The sequence below is a fragment of the Spermophilus citellus genome (assembly GCF_964194105.1).
Source record: "Spermophilus citellus genome assembly, chromosome: 9".
Lineage (NCBI taxonomy): Eukaryota > Metazoa > Chordata > Mammalia > Rodentia > Sciuridae > Spermophilus > Spermophilus citellus.
The window spans coordinates 22352334-22373007 of record NC_138191.1 but is presented as its reverse complement, the minus strand read 5'-3'; the positions used below and the strand labels follow the sequence as shown (position 1 = coordinate 22373007).

At 35.7% G+C, this 20674-nt stretch overlaps 1 protein-coding gene across 1 annotated transcript in view; it reads left to right on the top strand.

The window, feature by feature from the left end:
- Positions 1-19929, top strand: part of CAPZA1 (capping actin protein of muscle Z-line subunit alpha 1) — a 38893-nt gene extending 18964 nt beyond the window's left edge. Inside the window, exons 2-10 of the mRNA XM_081306132.1 lie at positions 3982-4045; positions 6482-6533; positions 9017-9080; positions 9812-10018; positions 13652-13731; positions 15142-15220; positions 17093-17164; positions 17883-17945; positions 18302-19929. Of these exons, the coding sequence (XP_081162258.1) occupies positions 3982-4045; positions 6482-6533; positions 9017-9080; positions 9812-10018; positions 13652-13731; positions 15142-15220; positions 17093-17164; positions 17883-17945; positions 18302-18442 (822 nt within the window). The 3' untranslated portion in view covers positions 18443-19929. The remainder of the gene's footprint in view (positions 1-3981; positions 4046-6481; positions 6534-9016; positions 9081-9811; positions 10019-13651; positions 13732-15141; positions 15221-17092; positions 17165-17882; positions 17946-18301) is intronic.
- Positions 19930-20674: the final 745 nt, after the last annotated feature.

Genomic DNA, 20674 nt, shown 5'->3' with positions numbered 1-20674 from the left:
GATAACTTCAACACTTTGAACCTGACTTCAAATAATACTACTTTTATGTTCCTCTCTGATTTTTTAAAAATATTTTTTTTTTTAGTTGTAGATGGACACAATACCTTTATTTTATTTATTTATTTTTTTATATGTGGTGGTAAGGATTGAACCCAGGGCCTCACACATGCAAGGCAAGCACTCTACCACTGAGCCACAACCCCAGTCCCCTCTTTGACTTTTATATATTTCAGTTTCTTTTCTTTTCTTTAGAAAACGGAAGTTAGCTTTTACATTACTTTTCTCTATCAATACAATCGCCTCATTTAACAATTTGTCGACCTTTATTTTCAAGCATAAGACATTATGTAGACATGCTGTGAATAAGGCAAAAACTTCTGTCAAGGAGTAACTTTAAAAAGCTGACTGTGGAGTGGGGCATGTGTTTGTAGAGCCTTTGCCTAGCATGTGTGAAACCCTGGGTTCCTCTGCAACACCACCCCTTTGGGGACAGGAATTGTAATTTTAAAAAGCCCTCCTTGTTGCCTTTAGCATTTTGACAATCTCCTTTTATTGTCCTTTGCTTCCTTGAGCTGGTTCTTGAATTTAGATGTCTTTCAGTAGCCTTTATCTTTATGCCCCCCCCCCTTTTTTTTTGGTGGTGGTGGTAGTGGGAATTGAACCCAGTGGTCATTCTACCACTGTGTTATATCCCCAGCTCTTTTGATTTTTTAAGACTGGGTCTTGCGAAGTTGCCTACTTTTTGCCTTGAAACTTGGTGACCCTCCTGCCTCAGCGTCCTGAGTAGAGTAGCTTGGATTATGGGCTGGCACTGTCATGCCTAGCTCCCTTTCATTTTTTTTTTTTTTTTAATTAAAGGATAAGAGATGTTGACATGCTCTTCTGTTTTTATTTTTATTTTATTTTTTTTTTTAAGAGAGAGAGAGGAGAGAGAGAGGGGGGAGAGAGAGAATTTTTAATATTTATTTTTTAGTTCTCGGCGGACACAACATCTTTGTTGGTATGTGGTGCTGAGGATCGAACCCGGGCCGCACGCATGTGAGGCGAGCGCGCTACCGCTTGAGCCACATCCCCAGCCCCAGTTTTTATTTTTTTAAAGAAATTTAAAATTTCATCATGCAAGTGATATATTCCAATCTTAAAAATTGAATTTTTAATCTATGTGGCTTCTATGTATTATGTTAGATATTTAAAACAGGCTTAGTTCCGTTTGTTATGACCTATTTGAGTTTGTATGTATTGTTTGCTCTGCCTGAGATGCCCTCCTAGCTTTACCTACTCCAATCCAGCTCAAACATCACTGACTTTGAAGACCACTGTCCCTCCCACATACATAGATAGAACTCATTGGGCCTTACTTTGTGTCTAGTTCTGCATTTAATTATTGCTTGGTCTATTCCTTTCTAGGTTTTAGATCCTTAGGGTAGTAACAGTGTATTATTCAGTCCTCAATCTCTATTTATTGATACTTCTCTTCCTAGTTACTGAATTGGTGAACTATTATTTTTTTATATGCAGGTACAGTTGATCCATTATTTAATCTTCTTTCTTTCAGTTGTACCAATTTCATCAGATTTTGTGACTTTTTTGAAAATTTTGGTGGGACTTCAGAAATATAAGTATCTTGAACTTTCAGTTTGGTAACTTTTTAAAAAATATTTTTAGTTGTAGATGAACACAGTACTTTTATTTTATTTATTTGTTTTTTATGTAGCACTAACCCAGTGCCTCACACATGTGAGGCAAGTGCTCTACCACTGAGCCACAACCCCAGCCCTCAGTTTGGTAACTTTTATTATTATACATTTAGATGTTATTTTATGAGGCTATCTATAAGCTATGGCTTGTGTCTTTTGCAGAAATGCCTTTTGTAATGTATGAATGTGTATATGTTTAGTTTTCCACTACAAATGCTTTGCTGAGTTTTCGAAGTTGTGTAAGAATTACAGGAAATGCAGCTTCATAGAAAATGGTACGGATTATAGCCCACTTGGCAGATCTCCCACAAATAAACTAGAAAAAAGGTTTATTATTCAAAATAGGTTTGCTAGTTTCTTTTTTCCAGTACCCAGGATTGAACCCAGGGGTGCTCTACCAATGAACTACATCCCCAGTCCTTTTTGTTTTTTCATTTTGAGACAGGGTCTAAGTTGCTCGGGCTGGCCTTGAACTTATGATCTTCCTGCCTCAGTCTCCTGAGTAGCTGGGATTTTTTTTTTATAGGCATCTCCATTATACCCAGCAGGTTTACTAATTTCTTAACTAAGTGATTGACACAAACAGGTGATGAATACAGAACACTATTCAGTATATATATATAATCGAAGAAAATAAACACAGTGGAATATCCATATTGTAGCAGGTAGTCTCATGTTGTATAATTTTCGTGAACACTCTTCCTAATTAGAACCCATTTCTTTTTTGTTTTCCTCAATTAATACAGAATAATCCCCATCCTGATCTTTACCAATTCTCATTATTTTCAGAAAAATAATATTTTATCTAATTATTTCATCATGGCAGGGTTCTCAAACTTCATGTACATGAGAATATTCTGAGGTGTGTGTTTGTGGTATGTACTCCTTGTGCCTGTTGCTAAGTAGTTCACATGTCATATTTTCTTTCGGGTCTTAAAATTTTAACTCATATAGGATTTTGCTGGGCACAATGGCCTCTGCCTATAAACCTAGCTACTCAGAAGACCAAGGCAGGAGAATCACAAGTTCAAGGCCAGCCTCAGCAATTTAACAAGACCCTATCTCAAAATGATAAATAAAAAGGACTAAGACTGTAACTCAGTGATAAAGCATCCCTTGGTTCAAACCCCAGTAACAAAAAAAAAAAAAAAAAAAAAGGAGATCCTAACATTTTAATATCCATTTTTAATAAGTGATCCAGAGGAGAATAGCTATTGGGGGACAGAAAGGGGAGGTCTGGATGATTTAACAAAAAGAGATATTTTCATGACATTTTTCAGTGTATTTAGTAGAGGCAGTAGGAATCATTCTTGTCCTGCCTTTAAAATTATTGACAACGTTTATGTTTCATTATGAAGTTTGTTATAGAATTTTGGCCCTTTCTCATGTCCAGGAAATTTATTCTGTTCCTACCAAAGCCTAGTAGTTTTTGTTGTTTTATGATGGTGGGATGACTGTTGAATTTTGTCATTTTTTCTAACATGAATTAGGATAATCACAGTTTTGCTTCTTTAAGATTAATTTATTTGTCTTGAACCATTCTTGCATTGCAATAAATGCTTAGAATATACTTATTTTGCTAATATCTTATTTAGTTTTGCTTGAGTGTTTTTAAGTTTTCGAAATAGGATCATAGCTTTTTTCTCTTTTTTTGACGGAAAACTGGTTTGGGGTTTTTTTGTTGTTTGTTTTGTTTTGTTTTGCACTGGAGATTGAACCCAGAGGCACTTTACCACTGAGCTACATCCCCAGACTTTTGTACTTTTTGAGATAGTGTCTTACTAAGTTCCTGGTGCTGGCCTCAAGGTCCTCCTGCCCTAGGCTTCCAAGTCACTGGGATTGCCGGTGTGCATTACTGAACCTGGCTCGATTATTAGCTTTAGAGAAAAACTCAAAGTGATTAAAGCAGCACAAATATTCTAAAATCAGAATACATCTATATTGACAGAAACAGCTTTGGGTGTTTGTTTGTTTGTTTGTTTGTTTTTAAAGAAAATCTAAAGACCTCTAGGTCATAAAGGCTTAAACAGGAAATTTCATTTTAAGAGCTAATATAAAAATTTCATAGTTTGGTAATTCCTTCTTTTAAATTTTTAAATATTTATTTATTTATTTGGTGGACACAACATCTTTGTTTGTATGTGGTGCTGAGGATCGAACCTGGTCCGCACGCATGCCAGGCGAGCTTGCTACCGCTTGAGCCACATCCCCCGCCCCCAGTAATTCCTTCTTTTATATGTTATTCTTCACAGTACACTTACTCTAAATTTTATTTCTTGTTTAGGTACGTATAGCTGCTAAATTCATCACTCATGCACCCCCAGGGGAGTTTAATGAAGTATTCAATGGTAAGTAAGGATTACTATTTAGTTATTTGAAGCTGTACTTAATTACAGTCATTCTTTTAATCTGTTTGACAGGTTATAGCTATAGCAAAGGAAATCAACATTCAAAATGTTTGAAATAACTTGTCCAAGGTCACCCTGCTAGTAAGCATCAAAGTAAGGATTTAATTCCAGGTCTGAGTTAAAGCTCTTAACCCATTAATTACCACACCTATCTTAGGTGAGAAAAGATTTAAGATAGTTTAACATAAAAAAAGTAGAAACAATGTTAAATTTTATAGTTTTATTTTTATCATAATAAGTAATAGCTTAAATTTCATCACTGCTGAGCCAGGCACACCTGTAATCCCTGTGGTACCAGAGGCTGAGGCAGGATGATCACAGTTTCAGAGCCAGCCTCAGCAACTGACCCTAAGCAACTCAGCAAGACCTCTTTCTAAAAATAAAATATAAAAAAGGGCTGGGGAGAGGCTCAGTGGTTAAGTGCCCCTTGGTTTAATCTTCAGTACCATTGCTTTCACTCCAGAAGTTCCATACTATAGTACACACTCTAGGGCCACTTGGGATGCATTGACTGCATCCAGGGAGCTTATTAAACTTAGAGTCAACTTTTTCATTCCCTCAAGATTCTCATTCTTGGTAGAAAATCTTTGCCACCTGCATCTCAGAGCATTAATCTTCAGGATATATAAAGAACTCAAAACACTAACACCAAAAGAACAAATAACCCATTAATAAATGAGCAAAGGAATTGAACAGACACTTCACAGAAAAAGAAATATGATTGGTCTACAATACATGAAAAAGTGTTCAACATCTCTAGCAATTAGAGAAATGCAAATTAAAACTATACTTAGGGCTGGGGATGTAGTTTAATGGCAATGCATTTGCCTAGCATGTGTGAGGCACTGGGTTCTATCCTTAGCACCACATAAAAATAAAGCATTCTGTGCATCTACAACTACAAAAAAAGAAGTTAAAAAAAAATACTGAGGGCTGGGATTGTGGCTCAGGGGTAAAGTGCTTGGGTTTGATCCTCAGCACCACATAAAAATAAATAAAGATATTGTGTCCAACTACAACTTAAAAAAAAAGCAAATATTAAAAACAAAACAAAACAAAAAACCCCAGATTCCATCTTACTCTGGGGTTGTAGAGCACCTGCCTAGCACATGTGAGGCACTGAATTTGATTCTCAGCACCACATAAAAATAAATAAATAAAATAAAGGTATTGTGTCCATCTACAACTAAAAATATTTTTTAAAAAATGAATAAAGTAACAATGAATGTTGGCAATGATGTGGGGGAAACACTCTGAGGGAAAAGATCTTGAAGGACCTCTAGATCTTAAGCTTACGTGCAAGCAATGAAGAATACAACCTGTGGGTTTACCCATGCCATAGCATAGAACAAGCACGGAAAATCTGTGAAGTTTTATCCATGGCATTTGGCTCTGTTAACCTCTGAGAAATCTTGAACCCTGCAATAAAGTGAAGGCCAACCTCACCTAAGAATCCAGATGTTTCCTAATCATCCTGCTTTCAATCTGCAATGTTGAACCATTAGGGAAAGATGAAGTGATGTCCTGCTTCAATTTTCTGAACAGACTGCAGTGTGATGTATAAAATATTGCTCATTTGTTTTTATATTAAAATGTGTCCTATTTTAAAAAATTCGCCTATAATCTCAGCAGCTCAGGAGGCTGAAGCAAGATTTTGAGTTCAAGGTCAGCCTCAGCAAGTCAGTGAGATCCTGTCTTTAAATAAAATATAAGACAGAGCTGGATATTTGGCTCAGTGGTTAAGTGCCCCTGGGTTCAATTCCCAGTATCAAAAAATAAAATAATTTAAAAAATTGACAATCCTGCTTGGAAAGTAATTCAGTAATAAAACACTTGCTTAGAATGTGTGAGGCTCTGGGTTTTCTCTGCAGCACTGCAAAAACTAAAAATAAATTAATGGTCCTCACTAGACCTTCTGTAAAACATAGTTTTCTTTTGCTATGAAATTCCTTAAGATTTTTATTGTTGAATTATTATACTGCAAGTAATTGTTTACAGACCTATGAACATTAGCATCTATTTATTGGCATTTTTAAAATATCTACACATACAGCTTATCTAAAGCCTAATTTTGCAAAGCCTGGATGTTTTTTGTTTTGGGAAGTAGGGGGTGCTTTACCACTGAACCACATCCTCAGCCCTTGTTATTTTTTAGTTTGAGACAGGATCTCACTGAGTTGCTTAGGACCAAGCTAAGTTGCTGAGCCTGGCCTCAAACTTGGAATCCTCCTGCCTAAGCTTCCTGAGTAGCTGGAATTACAGGCCTGCACCACCACACCAAGTCAAAGCCTGTATTTTAAATATCTGTTCTAGAAGTCTACTAAAAATTCTTAAGTTTGTCCTGTACTTAACCTTTCAACACGGTTTCCTCCTCAGATGTCCGGCTACTACTTAACAATGACAATCTCCTCAGGGAAGGAGCAGCACAGTAAGTATCTTTTCTAAATCCACATACAATATTATTCTAACATTGGGTAAATTGGCACCCTGGAAACTTAAGTTTAAAAATACTTCAAAATAAAGCAATTGGTCTTTTTTTTTTTTTTTTTTTAATTTTTAATATTTTATTTTTTAGTTCTCGGCGGACACAACATCTTTGTTGGTATGTGGTGCTGAGGATCGAACCCGGGCCGCACGCATGCCAGGCGAGCGCGCTACCGCTTGAGCCACATCCCCAGCCCAAGCAATTGGTCTTTTATTTTATTTTTCTTAGAGAAAACATGTGCCCCACCAATATTCTTTACTTACTTGAAGCTTATTATATGAACTTATTTTTTATTCATCCATTCATTTAGCTGTACTGGGGATTTAATCCAGGGCCACTCTACCACTGAGCTACATTCCTAGCCCTTTTTATTTTTTTACTTTAAGATGGGATCTCGCTAAATTGCCTCAGACTTACAGTCCTTCTGCTTCAGGCTCCTGAAAAGTTGGAATTACCAGTGCACACCACTGTGCCAATTTATTTTTGTCTTTGTCCAGATTTTCCCTATTAGAGCAGAATTTAATGTTAGCTATTATGTTTTCTTCTATTTCATGTTGTTGTATTTTTGTTTTTGTTTTGGTGGTGGTGATGGGGATTGATCTCAGGTCCTTGTGCATGCTAGGCAAGCACTCTACCAACTGAGCTATATCCCCAGCCCATGTTTTTATTTTTAAACTGCTGGTTATAGAAGGATTAGATTGCTAATCAGGATTGATGTATCTCAAATTGCCAAATAATAACAGATATTCATAAAGTGCTTTAATAAAATTAACAATAAGATAAAAGCTTTCAACCTTATTATTCATATCGTTGTCAGGCTAACTAATCTTTCTAAAACATCATTTTGCCCTTGTCCTCAGAAACATTGGGGGGAGCTATTATTCTTTTCATGACTCTCTGCTTCAGTGCCAAGTTTCATTTCACTTATTGTCTACCCAACTGTCCCAGAGTTCCTTTAAAAAAAAAAATTTAATAATGGCTGAGAAGAGGTGGGATGAGGAGGTCAAGGATACTTTGATGTAAAGGAAAAATAACTACCATAAAATCATTTTGGCATGATATGTAATTTGTTTAGATTTTAGCTATAAAGAACAGTTTGTTTGTTTGTTTGTTTGTTTGTTTATGTGGTGCAGAAGATTGAACCCAGGGTCTTGCACGTGCTAGGCGAGCGCTATACCGCTGAGCTATAACCCCAGCCCCTAGAGAACAGTTTTAAGAGCTGCTACCCAGGAAACAGGAAACAATCTTCTCCTGCCCTGTTCTGCTTCTTTGGAATTCATTTTGGGACTATATTCTGTGTATCTATGATTTACATACCATCACTGTAATTGTCATCATGAATGATACTCTAGTTACACATTTATTTAGAAAAATAAGACACATTAAAGATACACTGAATCTCATCTGTATCCTTCAATGGATGGTTATCCAGTGTGAATGCTTCTAGTAATAAGGAATTCCCTATTTCACAAAGCAAGTTCTTCAATTTCCCTGCCACATTGGTCCTAGTTTTATATCTGAGAGCTACCCAAATTAAATCTACTCTGTATTTCTCTTGTCAAAGTACTGCTGAAGTCTTAGGGGGTTCTGTGCCACTTAAGAATGAGTACAATTTAAGCCTTTTTTCACAGTTCTGAAAATTAAGACTGAGTAGAAGAAGTTGGTAGGTAGTTCAGATGTTTTAATTGCACCGACTGACATTAAAGCTTTATTTTATATGTATAGACACTCCGCATCTTACAGACTGTAGGTTTTTGGAAAACTTTTCTTTTAAGAATTTTTCTAAGCCCAACTACTTGCTTATAGAGATGAAGGGTTCAGTTTTATTTCTATAATGAAATGCTTCAATCTCTTGACTGCAGTCTTCATAGTTAGTGCTCAGTAAATGTTGCAGTAATCATCATCATCACCTTCTATATTAATTGAAGAAGTTCGGATAGATGTAAGATTTAACCCTTTCCTGGATTTCCACCTATGTTTCTAACCACCAGAACCTTTTCCTGATAATTCACAGCACTTCTGGTATAAATAAGGTATTGTAGGTTGCATTGAAGAGTGAATTTTCCTCCAAGTGAGATAGGATGTTAATAAGAGTAAACATGATGAGTCTTAAATTTTAAAATGATTACTGGCTATGATTATTGTAATCACTATGTATCAGGGCAGAGGCTGAAGTAAGACAAATACTTGCAAGAGCATTAGAATAGTTTAGGGATGGATAGTAGGTGTTTGGACTAGAGTAGAAGTAGTGTGGGTGAGGGAAGGAGTCAGATTCTGAATATACATTCACATAGAACCTGTAAGATTTACTGATGGATTGGATGTAAAATGTGAAAGAGAAAAGTCAATCACTCCTAAGTTTTTGGCTTGTGCAACTGGTAAACGGAGATACTAATAGTACTTTAAATTTTTTTTTTTTTTAACAGTGCATTTGCCCAATATAACATGGACCAGTTCACACCTGTGAAGATAGAAGGATATGAAGATCAGGTAATAATTGCCCATTAGATAGACTATGCCTGACAGGTAGTTGAGATGATAGAAACCAAAGCTGATGTATGAATTAAGTGCTGAATAAATTTATGTCTTGATTTTTCAAAGTTTTTAAAAATATTCTACACATTAGGAAATTCTTTTCTCTTTCTGCTGATACTAGTTATTATCTTTGACCAAAAAAAAAAAACAGAGAGAGAGAGAGAGAAAGAGAGCGCTGCCCCTAATATGAAGAGAGAAAATCAAAAGATCTTAAAGGTTTTCCAGCTGTCTCTAATTCTTTTTGGTAAGAATAACAGGAGACATTTTTATTCAATGGGGAAATAAAAGCATTCATACTGAAATGTAGGCTACTTTAATTAGGAATTTGCTATTTGGGAAATAGGAGATTTTTACCTTTATATATTTTTAAATGTTGAGTATAATGACTCTGAAAATTTTTCATAAAATATAGAAAAAAGAATACCTAAGTGTACAAAAGTACTTACATAAATATTAGACAAACCAAGAAATGATGGGTGTTTAGGAGGGGGGGCAATTTATAGGATAAAGTTGACTTATCAAATATAATATTTTCATAAGAATGAAAATGAGACTTGGAAAAATCAATATGAAAGAGAAATTTGACTTAATGAAAAACTGCTTTCCTCAGTTTTATTTACTTGTTTTGCAAAATGTGATAACTATATTTTTTATAGTTACTCATAATTTTAATTCTTCTTTGGAAGGTCTTAATTACAGAGCATGGTGACCTGGGTAATAGCCGATTTTTAGATCCAAGAAACAAAATTTCCTTTAAGTTTGATCACTTACGGAAAGAAGCAAGTGACCCTCAACCAGAGGAAGTAGAGGGAGGTTTGAAGTCTTGGAGAGAATCCTGTGACAATGCTTTAAGAGCCTATGTGAAAGATCATTATTCCAACGGCTTCTGTACTGTTAAGTATCTGTCTGCCTATTTCATTATCAGAGTGTTATATTTCTTACATTTACCTTATTGCTTGGGAACTTTGGCCAACCAAACATCACTTCTTTCTTAGTTATGGTCTCTGTATTTTATTCCCTAAATCTTTTTTTTTTTTTTTTTTTAATATTTTTTAGTTGTCAGTGGGCCTTTATTCATTCATTCATTCATTCATTCATTTATATGTGTTGCTGAGAATCGAACCCAATGCCTCACACATGCTAGGCAAGCGTTCTACCACTGAGCCACAACCCCAGCCCCCTAAATCATTTTTGAAAGGAGTATAAATACTTGAAAATTTTCTTTATAAAATCACAATGCATAATAATTTTGAATTTCTATATGTTCTATTTCATATTTATCTTATTTACTTATGAAAAAAATTGCCTTACATCAAAAATTAAGTTTTTAAATACTTTAACTTAGGAAAAAATGTTAAAATTGTTGGGAGATCTATTGTCCACATTTGTGTCTTTTTGGCATAGGCATTTATACACAAAACTACTTCTGCATAGTTAAGATATTTTTCACTAGATAATCAAAACTGTTTTGAAATAAGCACTTTTAGAAATCCAGAGTAATTTTATTTTTATTTTTTACTATCTCTTGGGCTCTAACTGATAAATTTGGCTCTAACGTGATTTCCCCTTTATAATATTGTGACAAGAAAAATATGTATAGAATGTTTAATTTTTTATTTGTTTGTTTGTTTGTTTGTTTTGGTGGTGTTGTGAATTGAACCTAGGGTTTTGTGCATGTGAAACAAGAACTCTACCAGCTGAGTTTTATCACCAGCCTCAGAATGTTTAATAACTTTTTATTATTGTATTTTAAACTTATATCAATTAATAAAATCATGATGTTTTGAAATATGTATACACTGTGGAATGGCTAAATTGAGCTAATTAACATGTATTACCTAACAGGTTTTTTTTTTTTTTAATGAGAATGCTGAAAATCTAATCTCTAAGCAATTTTCAAAAACAATACATTAACTAAACTATTTTAAATATGTGATGATGATGAGTTAAATGGCAATATAGAAAGTTAAGAGCACTTACATTTAAACTTTAATAACTGGTTTGAGTCTTAGCCCTGTCACCTAACTAGCTGTGTGACCTTAGGTAAATGACTTAATAGTTCTATGTCTGTTTTCTCATTTGAAATGGAAATAGGTCTTACCACATAGTATTGATGTGAAGATTAAATGAGTTAATGATGCATTTACAGTGCTTAAAACAGTGGCACAAAGTAAGCCCTGCCTAAATGGTAGATAACATTATTATTTTATTTATTTATTTATTTAATAAAGGAGAAAAGCCATCTTGGTGGATACCAGTACAGAATTCCTTTTTGGAACCCAGTATTGCAGTGGGAGACTTGATACACTTCCTTTTAGAAATTGGCTGTTCGATCCTAAATATACTTTCAATTTGTCATTTGTTACCTATTCAAAGTTTGTTATTCCCCATTCTTAATTTGGAGAGTTTCAATGGCAAATAACCTCAGGGGTCTTTTTTCACTTCTCTTAGATATCAAATGAGCAACACAGTGCTGGAATTTTTCTAATGGTGTCTACTATACACTAGTTTTCTATATCTTTAGCTGTCTTGCTTAGTAATCTATTTTAGTAATTTCAACTCATTATTTCCTATCACATTTTCTATGTGGCATTTTCCAGACAATTCTTATTTGTCCTAGATGGGCATCTAATCCCCAATGTTTTATTAGGTGTGAATCTCACATAAGATCTTTTTCTCTTCCCTCCACACTGAAAAACTTTTTCGTTATACTTGAATTTGAGAAAGAAAGGTTCTTACTCTTGGTTTCATACTATCCTGTGTACTTTAAGACAATTTCATATGACTTTGTTTTCTCTTCTCATTCTTATTACTTAGAAATGTTCTTATTTTTCCTGTACTTAATGGAGATAAAACTTTAATCATGATAATTCCTCTAAGTTGTTTCTCTTCATCTTGCTGTTTCTCCTTTGTTTTCTTCCTTACCCTCCAAATCATTGGGCCTTCTTCCCCTAATAGTGCCATGTCCTCATTACTCATCCACTTATGAGCCTTTGAGTTTTACTTTAGTCTCCATCCTATAGAAAGTGCTCTCTAAGAGTATTAATGGTTCCTGAATCACTTGATCTAGTGACCATTTTTGTGGTCCTTGACTTCTGTTGCTGTTTCATACTGAGCCCAGAAAATAGAAATGATCTTTTGCTTAGACTGCTATTATCAATACCAATTAATTCTTTTTACTTTGTCTCTAATGTTCTAATATCCCAAAACTTTTAAAATACTCTTGAAAGTTCATAGCCCACTAAATATAGGGAAAGTAACACAGACTTAGTGTTAGAAAAACAATGTGTTTGGGATTTATCTTCACCACTTATTCTCTTAAGAGACCTTGGACAGAAACACCTATGAACTAACTTCAACTTTACCTTTTGTGGATGATAAACATGCCTTTTGTTTTATTTTGTTGTTGTTTTACCAGTTTTATTAGAGCAAAAAGAAAATAATATGTGAAAACATATTATGTGAACTCTAAAATTTGATGGCTTCTTTGCATTCCCTAGTAATTGTTTCCATTTATTTCTACTATAAGGAAGAGTTGGTGTTTCTGTAACTACTGGCTAGACATTTCCATCTAGATTTCCCAGTTTGTTACTGATACTACCATCTTCCTAGTCATCCAGATGTACAAATAACTTTGGCCCTTCCTTTTTTTTTTTTTTTTTTTTTTTTGTTTGTTTGTTTGTTTGTTTGTTTAACCCTTCAGTTACAATATATTGCTAAACTTATGCATTCTGTCTGCAACCCTTCCTTTTCATTACCATTTGATGCTACCCTAGATTATGACCTAAATTAATTTATGTGGTCTTCTAACCAGCCTCCAGCTTTTCTTCCCTTTTTTCCTGTATAACAGTATTGGTCATTCTCCAAAAATAATAGTGCTGGTCATATTCTCCCAAAATAATAGTTTTGGTCATGTTGTTTTACTCTCTTTCTGCTTCCTGTAGAATGAAATCTAACATTTTTACTTATATCTACTACTGTATGGTCTAAATCTACCATTCTGTCTCCCACTAGTCTGCTTTACACATACCCTCTAACCTGATGACCTAATTGCCATTCACTTAACAAATCCTTGATTTCATGCCTGAGTTGTTAACTGGTCTTTATTCTCAGTCTCTGATTATCAGAATCTTATCTGCTTTGTAAAGCTCAGCTTAAATGGCATCTCCATTAAACTCTAAGCCGGGAGCAATATTTTCCTCTATTCATTGTACCTCTGTCTCTGTTAGAATTTAACAGAATCTGGGGCTGGGGTTGTGGCTCAGAGGTAGAGTGCTCACCTAGCATGTGCAGGGCACTGGGTTCGATCCTCAGCACCACATAAAAAAATAAAATAAGGGTATTGTGTCCACCTACAACTAAATATATGTACATTTTTTTTTTAAAGAATTTAACAGGATCTGGTTGTGAGTGCTATGTTTTGCTTATTCTATCTGTCTCAAGGATTTAGCACACTGCTTATGTGTATTGTCTGTCATTTAGATTAATTGTGTTTTTCTAGTCTGATTTTTTTTTTCCCCTAATAGGTTTATGCTAAAACTATAGATGGGCAACAGACTATTATTGCATGTATTGAAAGCCACCAGTTTCAGCCTAAAAACTTCTGGTAAGAAATAGATATTCTCTCTTGTTTGCATCTAATTATTTTGTAGAGAAATCAGCAATTTTTATCTATTTTGAGAATTTTTTTTTTTTTTTTTTGCTGCAAAACTGCACAGCAGTTAATTCAGATACCAGACCAGGTGATGAGGAGATGGAAACAAGACAAACAGAGAAAAAGCTGGGGCCCCATGGTTCTCCATCCCCTGATGAGGGATGGACAACCCAGAACCAGTTCAGCATGTTTATTATATAGGTTTTAACATCAAAAGGATTTGTTGTGAGAAAGTTTCTTAAAGTTCTTAACAGAACCAAAGTGGAGGGTATAAACAGCCCAATTAGAACTATCAGCTTTTGCCCATAATTCTTCACCTGTGGGCAGCTGTCATTAGAACCCAAGGTTAAGAACTGATAAGTCCCTGGCTAGCATGGAATTTCCCTTTGAACAGGGCATCACCACAGCAGCTGGGCAGTCTCAAATCTAGGCCTTTGCGCAGAGAGTTCCCAAGAGGGACATTGCCGGACAGCTCAAGGATTATATAATTCATTCGCTGCTCCCAGCATTTATTAATTTATCATACATCCTAGTCCTTTTTATTTTTGAGACAGGGTTTCACTAGGTTGCTGAGGGTCTTGCTAAATTCCTGAGGCTAGCCTTGAACTTCTGATTCTCCTGCCTCAGCAGGGTAAATTTTTTTACTTACAAGATTTTAGTTCACCATCTATGAATTTAGACATTATTTAGATTCCTTCCAATTCTAATTTGGTTTGGGGGTTTTGTTTTTTTGTTTTGTTTTCTCCCCAATATGTGGGATTGAACCGAGGGGTGCTTTACCACTAGCTACATCCTAGTTCTTGTTATTTTTGTTTGTTTTGAGACAGGGTCTCACAAAGATACTGAGGCTAGTCTTGAACTTGTAGTCCTTCTGTCTTAGTCTTGTGAGTCACTGAGATTACAGGAGTGTGTCACCACACCCAGCTCCAATTCTTAGATTCTATAGCCATATCTTTTTAAAAACTACTTTTATATTGAGTGTGAACAAATGATTAATATAAAGTGCCCAGTTGAAATTATTGAGTTTTACTTGGGTAAGGGTTAGTAATACTTGAGTTGATTATGTAACTCAGCAGCCTGTCCATTTTCAGAAGAACCTACCATGAACAGAATGGGCATGGTTCACTTCAAAGCAAACTAAGGAAAAGTGGAAATCCAGATAATTTAGAAAACGATTATGGTCAGGCCACTTGGTTCCAGACTTATGTTTGAGTATCCTTGGGTTTATCAAATTGGAAATGACTGGTCCCCTCCTCCCCCACTCCTCAAAAATTTTTTTCAACTTTTTGGCCTCAGTGGTAAATCACCTCTTTCTTGTGCCTATTGCTAATTCTGCAGCACTGTATGTGTATGTTTTAATAGGAATGGTCGTTGGAGATCAGAGTGGAAGTTCACTATTACACCACCTACAGCCCAGGTGGTTGGAGTACTCAAGATTCAGGTAAGATTCCAACATGTTCATTGATCATGGTAAAAAGTTTACATTTTTGGTTTGGGAGTATGACTCAGTGCTTGCCTAATATGCATAAGACCCTGGGTTCAATCTCCAGCACTGCCTAAATAAATAAAACTTCACATTTTAAAATAAACATGCAAGTTGGTCTTTGTTCTAGAATTAAAATAAGTACTAAATTATATGCAGATGCAAAGAGGTGGATGGAAGTGAGTAGAAATAAAAGCCTTCCTGGGGAGGTAGTTAAACAGAGTTCTATTTTGGGTTGATAAAGATAATTATGTAGAGAATACTGTTTGCTGGTTATTTTTTTATGTGGTGCTAAGGAGCGAACTCAGTGCCTCACACGTGTGAGGCAAGCTCTCTATTGCTGAGCCACAACCCCAGCCCTGTTTTATACTTGTGTGTGTGTTTGGGGGTGGGGGTGCTGGGGATTGAACCCAGGGTCTTATACATGCAAGGCAAGCACTCCACCAACTAAGCTATATCCCCAGCCCTATACATATACACTTTTTAATATAGAATGTCTGGTCACACTTTGGGAGAAGACTTACTTCATTATCTTTTAAAAGTCACAATGAAAATTATTTGAAAGAGACATTAAGATATTTAGGCCTAGCAAGACACAGTGGCACATACCTGTAATCCCAGTGGCTCAGAAGACTGAGGTAGGAGGATCTAGAGTTCAAAGCCAGCCTCAGCAAAATGAAGGCTCTAAGCAATTCAGTGATTTATTTTATTAGAGACAGGGTCTTGCTGAGTTTCCTAGGGCCTTGCTAAATTGCTGAGTCTGACTTTGAACTCAAGATCCTTCTGCCTCACACTTCAGAGTTCCTGGGATTACAAGAATGTGCCACTGCATCTGACCTATGTCACACTTATTTTTATAGTGTAATTTCCCATCAAATATTTGGTTTTCAGTGATTTCCTTTTAACTCCCAATTAAGTTTTTCCTGCCAGTCAGATCTATGTACCTCCTGCATATTGATGATATTTGTATGGCCATGTCTCACATATTAAGTATTAGGATCCATTAAAACTCCTTGGTTTTCAGAAAGAAACTAATTTTCCATGCTTTTTATTATTTTTAATATTTCTAAAGTGGGATCTTATTTATCTTTGTAGTCATAATGTCTGGCCCAGTGCCTGGAATCAAAAACACAAATGTTTTTTGTTGTTTCTGTTTTTGTTTGTTTTTAAATATTTTTTTAGTTGTTGATGGACTTTATTTTCTTTATGTGGTGCTGAGGATTGAATCCAGTGCCTCATGCATGCTAGGTGAGCACACTACCACTGAGCCACAGCCCCACACAAATGTATTTTGAACTTAAATTTTATCTGGTAAGGAAAGAGGTTTTGTTTCTTTTTTCTTTTGTACAAGATTGAACTCAGGTTCACTTTACCAATGAACTATATCCAGCCCTTTTTATTTTTGAGACAAGGTCTCATTAAGTTGCTAATACTGGCCTCAAATTTTCCATCCTCTTGCATTAGCCTCTCAAGTCACTGAGATTACAGGCATGCACCATCAAGCCCAAAGAATTCTTAAACTGGCCTGGGGTTATGGCTCAGCGGTAGAGCACTCGCCTAGCACGTATGAAGCCCTGGGTTCGATCCCCAGCACCACATAAAGATAAATAAAATAAAGATATTGTGTCCAACTACAACTAAAAAATAAATATTAAAAGAAAGAATTCTTAAACTTAAATATTCTGTGAATTTTATTTTAATACCACTATGAATTATCATTGATTGTGTTAATTATTCAGAATTGCTAAAGCATGAATCTGTGCATTAAGTAATAGGATTCTATATGAACTAAACATAAACATAAACTTGATCAAATACTTCCTCACACAGGTTCACTATTATGAAGATGGAAATGTTCAGTTGGTTAGTCATAAAGATGTACAAGATTTAGTAACTGTTTCGGTGAGTATGCAATATTTAATGTCTTTTTCACTTTTGTCTTTTTTACTTTAAAAATTTTGTTTTGCTCTGGAGTGCAATCCATCCATTATTTGTTGTTGTTTTGTTTGTTTGTTTAGTTATATATGACAATAGAATGTATTTTGACTTATACGTACCTGGAGTATGACTTCCCATTCATGTGGTTGTACATGATGTGGAGTTACACTGGTCATATATTCATATGAACATAGGAAAGTTGTGTCCGATTTATTCTACTGTCTTTCCCATTCTTAACTCTCCTCCCTTCCCTCTATTCCCAGCCCACTTCCTCCTCCAATTCAGTGAACCTCTGCCCCCGCCCCCCACCACAGTTGTGAGTCAGCATCCACATATCAGAACACTTGGCCTTTCATTTTTTGGTATTGGCTTATTTCACTTAGCATGATAGTCTCCAGCCCCTTGTATTTATTTTCAAAATTTTTATTTTGAGGCAGGGTTTTGCTAAGTTGCCAACACTGGCCTTGCAGTTCTGATCATTTTGCCTTAGCCTCTGGAGTTGCCACTGTATCCAGCAAAAATGAATTTTTAAATATATAAGCACTGCTTGCTTCAGTGGCACACACCTATAATCCCAGCAAAAGAGCTGTGCTCAGTAGCAGAGCACCCCTTTTGCTGTACTCAACCAATAAACAAGGAACCAAATAATTCATTCATTTTTTTCTTCCTCTGTCTCCATTAGAATGAAGTCCAAACTGCCAAGGAGTTTATTAAAATTATAGAGAGTGCAGAAAATGAATATCAGGTAAGAAGACTTGGAACTAATTTTTCTAGATCCTAGTGCCATATTTTTCTGTTGATATATTTGTTAGACCTTTCTCTCTTTTAACTTGAATGCCTATGCTGTTGAGTCAGACCTTTTAATCTGGTATTTTGCTTGAAATTAAGGTTTCAAGTTTGGAAGAGACCATAGCTCTAGTTTAAGCAATATAGATGTCTTCTTGGCTCACTTCAGAAATTGAAGAGGAGCTCACTAGAAATAATATAATCTATCCTGTCTAACTCTTGTAATGTAAGCGTGTCCTTTGATAATGAGTTACTTTCCTATTCACAATCAACCCATTTCTGTTCAAGTAACTAACCTTCAATTATCTGTTGCAGACTGCAATTAGTGAAAACTACCAAACAATGTCAGACACCACATTCAAGGCCTTGCGCCGGCAGCTTCCAGTTACCCGCACCAAAATTGACTGGAACAAGATACTCAGCTACAAGATTGGCAAAGAAATGCAGAATGCTTAAAGGCTGACTGTAGGATTCTTCAGTATGTAGAAAGAAAAGGATTCAACATGTGGTCATATGATAAATAAGTGATTTATAAACAAGAGTGATATTTTGCTAGGGCTTTCAAAGTTAACAGATTTTTTTAGCCTCATGAAATACTGTTGAACCTATAGCATTGACTTCATCTTTTTGTGTTCTCTGCCTTGTATTTTTCTGTTATCACTATATCTACTTGTAAATCTTTTTTTTTTTTTTTTTCCTTTTTGTTAATTCTGCTACAATTAGTGTTGAAGAAAGATCCATCTATTCTGGGGTCATTTTACTCTTTAGAAAATTTTCCTAGCCATGAAGTCCTGTTACTGATTTAGACAGATAATATGCTCAGTACTTTTACCCTGTGCTCCAAAGCACTTCTGGTACTTCAGTGCTTTTGACTGATCCACCAACAGCCAAGGAGGCTCTGCTACAAATCGTAGCTAAATGGAAGACACATTCATCCTTCTCCCTCTGACTGCTTTGATCATCATTTATAGCATCTCATAACTATAGTTTTCAAAAGTTTGGATTGAGGCTTTTCAGGTCCATATTTGGGGGCAAAGGAAGTTTTCTGGAAATTCCATGACAGCCAGCTTCTCTGGGGGGCACTCATTTTTAAATCCAAAGACTTGAACCACATTCCCTGCACATGGAATATGTTTGCTTTCTTCATTCCCTCATTGTCTTCTTCCCACTTAGTACCATTGTAGTTATAGACATCTGCATTTTTAGAAGAGTTTTATTCATGTATTATTTTTAAGTATCCAAGAACTACGGACATACTGTGGATGTAGTAGAGTATAAAACTTGAAAATGCAGATGCTGAAGGAATAATACGTATCTTGTGCTTTAACACTTTGTGGCAGGATTGTACTATAAGCAAATGAATCAACTCTGTAAATCACAAAAACTTAAGATGAACCAAAGTGAAAAGGTAACTTCCAGGCAGTATCTTTCTACTGTAACCTGTTATTTAAGGGAATACTAGTGTTTTCTAAATAGGATGTAAAACTTGTTCCAAATTACTCTTCCTCAGTCCTGCCTGCCAAGAAATAAAGTGTAACTGTGATATAGCAACCCTTCACAGGTATATTGGCAGGTATGTGTGTCATCTCAGAATACACAGGTGACATAGATATGATAGGACAACTGGTAATGGTGGATTCATTTACATTGTTTACACTTCTATGACCAGGCCTTAAGGGAAGGTCAGTTTTTTAAAACCAAGTAGTGTCTTCCTACCTGTCTCCAAATACATGTCAAACAAGAAGGGTGTTTGTGCTTCAGCTTTGTCTTTGCTCAGTAATACAGTCAAGCAAGAGTTTGTTTCCAAGTGAATGCTGTGTAAGCATTTTTGTTTATTTCAAATAAAATATATTTGTATTATTTGTCATTCATACTATCCATCCATACCACACTATCTTCTGTATCAGGTAGTTCAATAGAAATATACCCATTTTGTTCTAAAAGTGTCTGAGCCTCTCCTTTTCAATGTATCTCTTCAACCTTTCTTCTCAAGGTAAGAAATTCAATGTATTTGATCTTGTTTTAACTTTCTATTTCTTCTGGGATATGTTTTTCTTCTGTACAACTTCCTCTTTTGATTTAGGAATAGTTTGTTCCTTTTTCATCTCTGTAGTGAAGTTTATGATTAGGTTAATCTGACCATGAACTCTTGTGTGCTTTGTTCACCTGGATCTGTTCAGTGATCAGAGAATCATCACCTAAAGTTCAGCATTACTTTCTGCGTTTTGGGGATATTGGGGGCGGGGTGCCAGGGATTGAACTCAGGAGCACTCAACCACTGAGCCACATCCCCAGCCATATTTTGTATTTTATTTAGAGACAGGGCCTCACTGAGTTGCTTAGGGTTCACTAAATTGTTGAGGCTGGCTTTGAACTCGACGATCCTCCTGACTCAGCCTCCCAAGCCGCTGGGATTACAGGTGTGCACCACTGGACCCAGCTACTTTCTGCATCTCTGAGCATATCAACAAAAGTTCATTCTGTTTGGGCCACCCTGTGTCCAGCCCCACTGTTTGGCCTGAGCACACCTACCAACTCCACTGTAATACCAGAATATCTTTAAAGTGACAACTTTCAGATACTTGATGGCTTTTTGGATAGTCATATCCTTGATGGTTTGAGCAGTTTAATGGTATTATTAAAGTGAATATGCAGATTTCAATCTCTTGGATGATTTTGTAGGGTTTT